At 36.5% G+C, this 10,651-nt stretch overlaps 1 protein-coding gene across 1 annotated transcript; it reads right to left on the bottom strand.

Annotated features, from left to right (window-relative positions):
- Positions 1-207: 207 nt before the first annotated feature.
- On the bottom strand, positions 208-9,476 carry helb (helicase (DNA) B). The gene is made up of 13 exons (XM_060889979.1): positions 8,985-9,476; positions 8,091-8,444; positions 7,635-7,882; positions 6,297-7,118; positions 4,382-4,559; positions 3,903-4,044; positions 3,672-3,811; positions 3,425-3,512; positions 2,947-3,006; positions 2,617-2,791; positions 2,268-2,423; positions 1,631-2,044; positions 208-1,004 (listed from the first exon to the last, which is right to left on the bottom strand). Exons 1-13 carry the CDS (start codon positions 9,193-9,195, stop codon positions 903-905), a joined length of 3,090 nt encoding a protein of 1,029 aa, XP_060745962.1. The 5' UTR covers positions 9,196-9,476; the 3' UTR covers positions 208-902.
- Between the last annotated feature and the right edge of the window lie 1,175 nt (positions 9,477-10,651).

Genomic DNA, 10,651 nt, shown 5'->3' with positions numbered 1-10,651 from the left:
CAGACTGTTTCAGGATAATCTTGAGTAAAATAAATAAATAAAAAAACAAAAACAGGCATAAAACAGCACAAACAATTACTTCATATATCTATGAGAATTACCCTGGTTACCAATGGTTCAATACAGAGTGAGAATACTGCAACTGAATCCATCTGATTATTTTATTGCAAACCAAAAAGTTAATGCATTCGACAGCCTGATGAAGAAATGATTAAAAAAAAAATAAACATTACACAGAAAACTTACAGTACAGGATGGTTGTTTTTTTTGTAATTGACTTAAAATTTGAATTTTGAGTTCATGAATTTTTTTTTTTTTAAATAGAAAAATTTCAGTTGTTTGGCAAAATGTAAAAACATTACCTCATATACACTAATATTTGGAAGCAAAAACTATAGCTATTCAGAGAATAGTCAATCTTCATACATTATCATCATACATTAAATCTGTTTTCTGTTTAATCAACAGAAACTGAGACAAGAAGCAACATACAAATCATATGGAGCATTAACATAAAAATCATATGGAGCATATCCTTACAGGATATGAAGTTGCATTTCAAATTTAGAACCAAATTCTTATGATTCCCAAATTGAAATATCAAACAAATGATGCAGATTCACTATTAAAAGTTAAAAATGCATATGTGCCTGCTTCTTCCATCATTTGTTCAATTTAGATTGTAATGCAGCAGAAATAAACAAGATTAAATACTTTAAGCACTATATCATGCATGATATGAAAACTAAAATAAAACACACACCTTAAACATTAAAACTTATCATGAAATCTCTAGATTGAAATCGAATTTGAATGCTGCAAAATACACAAAGATCCTCTCTGAGCTTCTGCATGTCAAAACAATTTGGCAGGCTCTTCCTGCTGTTTCCTGCTCTTGGAAATCACTGGTCCTGGTGTGACTGAGGAGCTTTGGGGAACAGCTGTTTCGGAGTAGTGTTAAGAGAAAGGCGCATCAGCTGGGAGCTGCCCAGTGGTGTGTCCACCTGTAATGATGGCACAGAGTTATCATCTGAGCTGCAGTAGCACCAGGCAAAATACTGGACCTACATGGTAATGTTGACATAACTGTAGATTACAAAGCATAAGATCACGTCATAGGCTGGGTCATGTTTGATGTAAATCCAATGCCGAATACAAGGATTTTATTGGAAAGATTGGAATGAAAAACTACACCCGTGCTGTAGAAGAACTCGAATGGCTTGCACAGAGCCCTGATCTCAACTCCATTGAACACTTGTTTTTCCAGAAGCATGAAGGATAATATAACAGCAAGGACAGGATGAATATAGAATGGGGTCTTCAATAAGCACATATGGGTGCGATGAATCTTTCACCAGATTATGTTCTATTTTGGTCAATTCCAATGCCCAGTTAGTATCTACTGTAGTTTATTCAAACCCCCCCACAGACACTAACCCATGATGTTGGTGATGCTCTAGTAAACAGGGTAGAGAGTATCCTTACAGTGTAAGGCTTACACCATCCTTAGCATAGCTACTGCATTGTCAGAATTTTTTTACCCCCTCTATGATATGGCATAGTCTCTTCCACCATGCTAATTATGACACTGTGCTGTTTGCAATAAGATATATGCCTACAGTGTTCTTACCTTCAATTGTTTGGATGGTGTTGTGCTGCTGTCTGTGACACTCACTCGCTTACTCGGACTTGGACTCGCTAACTTGGGGGAACTGAAGCAGCAAGCTTGGGATGGACCAGGGCTTGAGGATGACTCATGTGCAGATTGAAAAGAACCTCGCTTTGGCGTGTTGAACTGACTCTGACTTGGCTGACTGAGAAAATATTTCTTCGCTCCTCTCAAGTCATTGAGCATGTCAGCAACAAGGCCATCCAGTCGTGTATTGCGTCTGATGACGTGTCCTCGGATGGCGTTCTCAAGCCCGCCCTGTTTTGCTATGACATACACACGGTTCTGACCCCGTGTAACTGCAGTATAAACGTGTTTCCAAGTTTGACCTTTGCCATCGTCAAGAACATACACGATAGTCTTTTCCTCTGAGCCCTGACAGGAAAAAACCATAGCAGTTTTAGCCCCAATACCTGCTGTGTCAAGAGTAGTTCTTTAATTCTTAGTGACTAGTAAATCTATAGCATCTATAGTGTCAAATACAGCCTAGCTAGTAAAAGAAAGACACAACAGCATTTCTCCACAGCACTGAGGAACTGAAGTGACTGAGGGAATATGTGAAGAGAAGAAATGAGTGAGGTGTGTAAATGATGTTCACCTGAAAGGTGTGAATGGTTCGAGCCCAGGCATGCTGCAGTTTACACTCTCTCATTAGCTCTCTGTAATCAACAGTCAGCTTTCTGTCCTGCTTGTTATCTAGTGTCAGGTACCTCCGTTTACTGCGCTTCTGTCCAGCTTCTTCTGTAGTCACATCCTGTAATAAGAAGTCATACACAATTCCTGGCACAATTATCAGACTCCAAATATGACCAAAATCCCTTCACAACATCTAGACAAAATAAACAAATGAACCATTGCTTTACATAAAAATCATTAAAGTTACATCTTTCTCTTAAACGATAATAAAATTAAAGCATCAAGATTTTGCAATGGAATTTTCTACACACCTGTGTAATAAAGAAAATCTCTCCATTGCACAATCGTTCTTTTTTAACTTTGCTTTCATACATATCGTCATTTTTGACTTTGGCTTCATCTTCTTTGTCTTTATCCATCACATAGCCGTTCCTTGTGCAACATACCTTATCGCCAATCTGAAAGTTCATTTTCTTATCATAAGTCCTGAAGAGCGAAAAACAAAGGAGTAAAGTGATGGTGCCTTGAAGTCGGACTAAAAAATTGTTACAGTTGGAAACTTTTTAGAACATAGTTGATCCTGTTACAGTCAAAATGCAAATTAATAAGAATACTCACTTGGACTTAATCACACAACTTACCTGGTGGTGTGATTAGAGTAATGCTTGCAGCAAAGCTCATTAATCAAAGCACATTGCTTCCTATAAAAAAATAGAGAGATTTAACAAAGTACTTTGTATATTAACTGATCTAAAGACAATACTATTCTAAACAAATTTAGACTGTTCAGCGTATAAAGCCATGTTGATTTGACATCAGTATGTAAACAGTGATGGTTGAGACAGTGATGGTTGAGAAGACTACTTAAACTCAAACACAGAATAAGCAGCAGAGCTCAAAAAACAGGTAAGAATCTCTGATCTCTGCCTGTAAATCTAGTACAACTCTTAAAAGTGGTCATTTAAATAAATTATATTATATACGGTATATAGACACAATTGTCAGTCAACTGATTAACCCCATCAACACACAATAAACCTAGCGATAATTAATCTTAAAGATTTATTTACTAGGTATATATTTACTAGGCTCCATCTAAGTTCTCTAAGCCATTTTTACCTTGTGAAAGCAATAAATTGGGAATTTGCATCATCTTCTAAACCAGATGCTCGGCCATTCAGCAAACTCTTTATAGAATTCTGTAGATCTAAGATTTAAAAAGAAATTGCACAAAATATACATACAAAATATGTGTTTCTGGCTAAACCACATACATTTCAGCTTCTATTGTCCATCTACACTGATGTGCGAATCGACCAGAAGCCACAGCTAAGCTTTTAAGAACAGTATATTTTACTGTACGTACCATCATAATTTTCATCTGCTGGAAGAAGGATCTCGATGAATCTCTTTTCAGGTGATGGCAGTGTGAACGCTTTACGAAATTCCACAGTGGCATCATAATTCAGATGATGAAACCTTTTACTGACACCCATATCTGCTATTCTAAGAGAGAAAATGGCTAGAATTTAAATTACATTGCGGTTAAACACAACCAAAATAATAGTTCATTACAGACAATACAAAAACAACTTACAATCCAGCGTTTTCGACAATGAGTTTTGATTCAGCTCGGTGGTTGGTGCACATTTCAATGGCCCAGTTCATTTTCTTTAGACTGGTGAAGAGATCATTGAGGACATTTCCTGGTTTAATGCTGGGCAGCTGTCTTATATCACCTTTACCAAAATAAAAAGAAACCCCAAAATGTGCGATGCATTAAAGTGCAGTCTTCCTTTTTGTTACACTGACACATTAAGTAATACACAATAACAACAAGAACACATTTAACCAAATGTAGACAAAAGATATTTGTGTCTATAATTCTGCCTTTTTTTGCAGTGATTTTGCTCTGTAACTATAATAATGACTAACAATTAATGGAAATGAACTCAATCACATATTTTAAGACAAAATCATTATATAACTTTCTCTTGAAAGGGATCGTTCCAGATTGCCCATTACTACAGTTACAGATACACTACTATATATACAGAAACATTACTTTATCCTCACCCAGAATGATGAACTTTTGTAGCTGAGCATGTTTGGTGAGCAATAACAGGATGGAGGAAAGCAACTGTACACACACAAGACTGCCCTCATCCACCACCAGCACTCGGACTTTGTCAAACTTCCATTTCTGTGGATTCCCATTTTCGTCTTTTTTTGTTAACTTATAATTCCACAAGACCTAAAGGCAGTGTGAAGAAAAGGACAGTCCAAGTAAGTACTGGATTGTCAATAGATAACTTAGAACATGGTGCATCTCCTCTAGGAAGTTGAGGTACATTATAATTCTATATACAGTGGGTTTAGAAAATATTGAGAAGCTTCAGATTTTGAACAATTTTTTTACACATTTAACATAAATCTACAAATAATAACCCATAATGACAGTGCAAAACCATTTTAGTAAATTCTTGCAAACCTATTAAAGATCAAAAACTGTTTGAAACGGTACATCTTTAACTCTTCTTGGAGTCACATGTTTGACAATTCTGATGATGCTCCCTTCTTGTAAAGCTTTGCCTGCCTGGATTTAGGTCATTTCTCCCACTCATCCTTGCAGATCTTTTCAAACTTGGATAGCGAATATCTGAACTGCCATTTTCATGTCTCACCAAATATATTTTAAGGGTTTCAAGTCTGGTTTTTGGCTATATGCTTTATCTTGGCTGGAGGATTTGGGTCTTTGTTGTACTGAAAGGTGGAACACTGCCCAAATCTGAGGTTGGGTGCAGGTTACCTCTCTGTATATGGCTTGTATTAATTCTTCCCTCAGGTCTGACCTGTCTCCTTGGGAGTGGCTTCTCTCTATCTGTTCTAATAAAAAGAACAATTCTGTGATAATTTTCCAGACTGATGGTTTTAAACTTCTTCCATCTCACAATAATATAGCCAACTATGCTCCTGGGAACCTTTATAGCTTTAGAAATGGTGTACAGATTTCTCTCTCCTGTACAGATCTCTCTCTCTCAACACAATATAACTGCAGAGATCTACTGTATGTAAAATTCTTTGGACTTAATGGCTTGGTTTTTGTCTAACATGCACAGTGAATTATGGGACCTTATATATAAAACAAGGTTCCTTTCTAAATCATGTCCAATTACATTTTTTAACAAAATAAAATGCAACCACTGACAGGGGCTGAAGACTTTAAACATATAGTCTATATAGTGTGTAGATTCTTGGTTTGGTGTTTAGTTTAAAAGATATTTAATTTAATGTGATTTAAAAGTATATCAAAAATATAGCTACATTTAGATCATCTCAAAGCAAATTGGTTAACAAAATAGCGTCACTGTCGGGCGGAAACCTCATATGTCCAAATTTGGTCAATTCCATATTTTTTCACATATCGATGCTATTGGTCAGTCCCCACGTGGGTCTGTTATTTTTACAAGTTATCTAAAGTCTTGAAAATAGCTTGAGCGCAAATCTCATAACTCCATTGGACACTTCAACTGTCCACCTCTTCCTCACTCCGCGGGAGAGCTTCGCGGCATATTTCTCCTTAATAAGAGTCGCAACGAATCAACACATCTTCTGAGGTAAATGTCTTCAAAACATTGGGCTCAAAGAAAAAAATTCTTGACCCCCGCTAGTTCTGGTGCTAAAAAACAAAGATAATGCAAAAGAATGCATTCGTTTGACAAACCCCCTTTACAAAAACCAGAAGTCCAACTAAAAAAAAGGAAAGATATTAAAAACCTAGGGTAGATTAAATAAAAGAATTACAAAGTTGAATTGCAATTCAAAAAATATTTAGATAACTTGAACCAAAAGTGTTGCCTAATTGTTTGTGCTGATAATGTAGAACTGGACATATGTAATGTAACCGCTAGCTCTGCACAAATCCACAGATTTATATACTGGTTTTATTTAACTCGGACATTTGGTGAGGAAAAAGGAAGACACTACGAACCTGATGCATGGTGTAAGCTGTAAAGCAGGTTTTCTTGGTCAGTAGTGATGCAGCTCTACCTGTGGGGGCAGTAAGAAGAACCTCCACTGGCTTTTTGTCATTCTCTTTCTGCTCACCTTCCTCCAACATGCTGTCATTATTCTCTCTGCCCTCCTGCTGCTCCATGGCAGCTTTAAAGATCGTACTGACCACGGTGGTTTTGCCACAACCTCCCTTTCCACTGATCACGGTCACAGCATTAGCACACATCATCTCTGCTGCTCTGACCTGGTCTGGGTCAAGTGCTATATCAGCATCCAAGGTGGCCTCAGGTATTTCATCCATGTGTTTGTGCACATCTGAGGCTGACTCTCTGCTCAGACCAGACTTATCTTCTCTGTTCGCTTCTGAAGCAGAAGAACATGAATTGGTTGCAAGCGGGTCTCTCATTCTCTCACGAGCTGCAGAGCGCAAAACCTCCCTCACGTCCAGATCGATCTTCCAGGGTTCCTGCTCTATTAACTGGTGGAGACATTCAGCAATTTCCTTCTCATAGTTGTAGAGATTCTTCAGAGCAATTTTATCTTTTTCTACATTCAGCACTTTATGCTGGCGGAGGAAGGCCACAGCGTCCCAAACGCTCACTTCTGGCATCTTCATCCACTCGTCCAGAAGCTTCCGTGGGATGTAGGTGTGGCCGAACCGACTACAGTAGTTTTTAATCTCATTGTACACCTTCAGGGCATTTTGCTGCACAGTAGGCATTTTCCTGAATAACTCACAGGACATAAAGTTCTTCAGTGTAGTCTCACATCGGACTAAGTGGAACTCTTTATACATGATCTGTTGATAAATTTAAAATAAGAAATAAGTGATTAGTACATTTAACTTAGATACACAGTATTATTTACTCAGATCTTCAGAACAACCATTTTCTGATTCGCAATTGGAAGCAGCATCAATTTAATTAAAGTGTGCCTGTAAGATTATTGAAAAAAGGTGGAGGAACCTTATTATAGTGAATAACAATTGGGTTTGTCTTTTAGCTTACATTGTTTTCACATAATTTTTATTGTTAACCTTTTTTTATCTTTACAATTTGGTCCCACTAGCTAGCTCTCCTTTTCAAACAACAGCTACTAATTACAAAGGATGACGGCTTGCATGTGCTTCGCCCAAGACACATGAAGCCATAACCTCTTCTATTAAAACTGCTTTCCTTCTATCCAACACCTTGCATTTTTAAATAAAAAAAAAATGGCTCTAGAATCTTTAGATGGCTCTAAAAAAATCCTCCAGACTAATAATTAAAAAAAAACTTCAATTAGTTTTCTGTTACTAATGTCCAGTCTTACTTACATAGCCAAACCCAAACTTCCATACTTCAGTCTTGATAAGTTCCTCCAGTCTAGCTAACAAGGGAACCTTATGTTTGTGTGGAGAAGCATCCATGTTTTCTTTGTCATTTTTAGCCTGCTGTTTCTCCTCCTCCTCCTCCTCCTCTCGCCCCTTTTGTAGCAGATTTAAAAACTGCCCTGGCAGCAATGTTGGCAGGTATTTCATGATATAAGGATAGGTGGTGGTGGCCCTTACATTAAAAGCAGCATCTATTTGACGACAAGAAAACAAGATTGAGGGAATTGAGTGAAAGACTGCTGTTTTTGCCTGCTATAATACAAGTGATAACAGGAAGTTACTTTTTTGCAAATGTTAGCAAACTCAAACATTTTTGAAACAATGAATTGTGAACAAATGAAAGGGAGAAAGTACTGCATTACACTAGAAAACAAGCATGTTTCAACATGTTACTAATACCTGATTTAGATATCTGAGTGATGACATAATCAGAAACTTGTTTTGCTTCACTGCTGCTCTCTCCAAATTCATACACAGCTTCCTCTAGGTTTCTGAGGTTCATATATCTGTCCTTTGGCAGCCACTTCATGAACGGAACAACAAAAGCATCATCCACCATACACTCCTTCAGGAACAGAGATATGATAGACTGCCTGTCATTTTTCAGGTCAGTCCGGAGTTCATAGGCAGGGTAGCCATTGACCACCAGTTTACGGGTGTAACTCTGGGCGATGCAGGAGATCTTCCACCATGGGTTCCTGAGAGGAAATCGACCCCTAACACGTACTTTCTTTCCATCAAACATGAAATCCACTGGACATAAAGCAATGACGAAAGAATTAAAAACCACATAACATTTAAAGAAAATATATAGCAAAAACATCAAAGATATTTTCACAAAGTTTGGAAATGATTGCAATTATTAAATGTCTTATAAACACAGATCATGTTCATATATTAATTAGCACTAAGATGTACTGGCCTTATAAGACATAGAATCATATGTAACTGTACATAAGTATTGTCTTGCATCATTACAGCACATTATTGAGCTCTTTCTTGTATGTTAATTAATTGACATGCATTTCTATGTATAATTCATTGTCTTTATTGTAATATGATACCAACTCCATGAAATGTATTCGCATTCACATTATGCCTTCAACAACCAGGAATATGTAAAAACTAGAGTTGTAGTCTAGAGGAAACACCTGTGTGACAGGTAACTTTGTACAGTCCGCCATCTTCTTCTGTAGCTTGTGAACCATTTGCGCATGCGCAATAGCACAATCAGGCTGAAATTATAGCTCTATTTATAGAATATAAACATATTCGTATAGAATATACGTATACCTTCATCCGACGCGGGTACTGACTGCTGAAAATTGAACGCTCCAGAAGAGATAGCATCCATTTCATTCATGTCCAGAAACTCTGGCACTGTCTCTTCCTCTTCTTCGTCTTTATCCGACTCTTCATCCACGTTGTCTGTCTTTGGTGGTAAAATGTAACCCACCAACCTTTTAAGGGACCACATATTGTTTTGCCTTTTCTCCGCAGTCATTAAAAAAAAACAGCGTCGTCTTCAGTAGTTCGGGTTTCCCGCGCTACGGGTCGCGTGACTCAGTTCTGCCGCCACTTCCGTGTTAACGGTTTCTGACAGTTGTTTTGAACTCGTTCTGAATCGTTTGAAAGGATTCAAACTCGAATCATCAGTTCGACTCGAAATGACTCCCTGAGTTTAATATCCAGTTATATCTACACTGACTTTCCTGAGTCTCCATTGGACACGTGTGACATGATACCTGAGTATTTTCTGTGTATACGCATCAGTTATAGTATACTGATGACGCTCGAGTAAACCGCACAGTATGCGCATGCGTCAAGGTATTTTTTTTACTCATAAAACATTTATTTTTTTACTCATAAAACATAAAACTCATAAAACGTTCTTGAAATATGACTTATCAAACTAGTTATATTAGACAACATTTTTATTTTTTATAAACATACAAAAAAAACATTCAGACAAGATATATAAATGATTTTTTTTTTTTTTTAAATAAATGAATATTGTGTATAAAGTTTCTGTGTTCTATTGTGTATGAAGATTCTATGAGTTGGATCACGGTTATTGTAAAAGATTGACTTGATCAAGACAATTTACTTAGTATATTTTAGACTTGGAAATAACCGCCTTTGCACATTGCACAACAGGACATGCGTTTCTCTAAAACCACAAATAGGTCCCTAAAGACGTCTTCAAAGCTGCAAATCTCAGTTCTTCTTTATAAACCTTTTCTATATCCTCTTACTATACCAATCATTTGTATACTCCTTACAATCTTTAATTTCATTATCCATCATACCAAAGAGGCAAGAATGGAAAATACTCTGTTGTGTTGTGTTATTTTACTTCATTACGATACTTAAATATTATTTCTGGCATATTTATACTTCATTTGAGTTTCATTAACTAAGGCAATTAAGCCAATAACTATTTAATTATATTTTCCAAGACAAAATATTATCGAGTCTTAGGATGAGCAATGCTGGCTTTATCTCAGTAAAGTATTTCAGCAAGCTGGAGTATACAAAAAGACTTGTTTAAAAAACTTTGTCTCATTAATGCTAAGGAGACAAAGTGCAAAATGGTGTATATATGTATTTGGAGCTACTAACAGTTTTAGATCAAATATATCATTTACTTTTCACATACTTTAAAGTATGCAGTAACTTACCAGTTTAACCCACTCAAGTCTTTCTTTTTTGATACGTGAGTACATTTAAAAGTAGCAACCCTTTTCACTTAAGCATTTTTGGATCAACGCTTCCACTTTTAATTGAAGAGACTATTTTTAACTTAAGTATAATTTCTTTCTACGATTCCCACCATTTTTCTGTTTAAATAATTTGTTTATCTTAAAAAATGCTTATTCTTTAGCAATTATATTTTTGAAAGTTATTTCAGTTCAGCAGTGATGAAAAATCAAATTTACAAGCTTTATATTTTTTCAAGT

Source organism: Tachysurus vachellii, chromosome 16 (genome assembly GCF_030014155.1).
Source record: "Tachysurus vachellii isolate PV-2020 chromosome 16, HZAU_Pvac_v1, whole genome shotgun sequence".
Classification (NCBI taxonomy): domain Eukaryota; kingdom Metazoa; phylum Chordata; class Actinopteri; order Siluriformes; family Bagridae; genus Tachysurus; species Tachysurus vachellii.
Note: the sequence above shows the minus strand (reverse complement) of the source record. Positions and strands in the feature narration are given on the sequence as shown.

Bases quoted from the DNA above. Each gene is read 5' to 3' on its own strand.
- helb (XM_060889979.1), bottom strand. From the start codon at position 9,195: ATGACTGCGGAGAAAAGGCAAAACAATATGTGGTCCCTTAAAAGGTTG. The intron at 2,424-2,616 runs GTGTGTAGAAAA...TTCTTATTACAG, and splicing joins AGATTTTCTTTATTACACAG to GATGTGACTACAGAAGAAGC. The intron at 1,005-1,630 runs GTAAGAACACTG...CCATCATTACAG, and splicing joins CACCATCCAAACAATTGAAG to GTGGACACACCACTGGGCAG.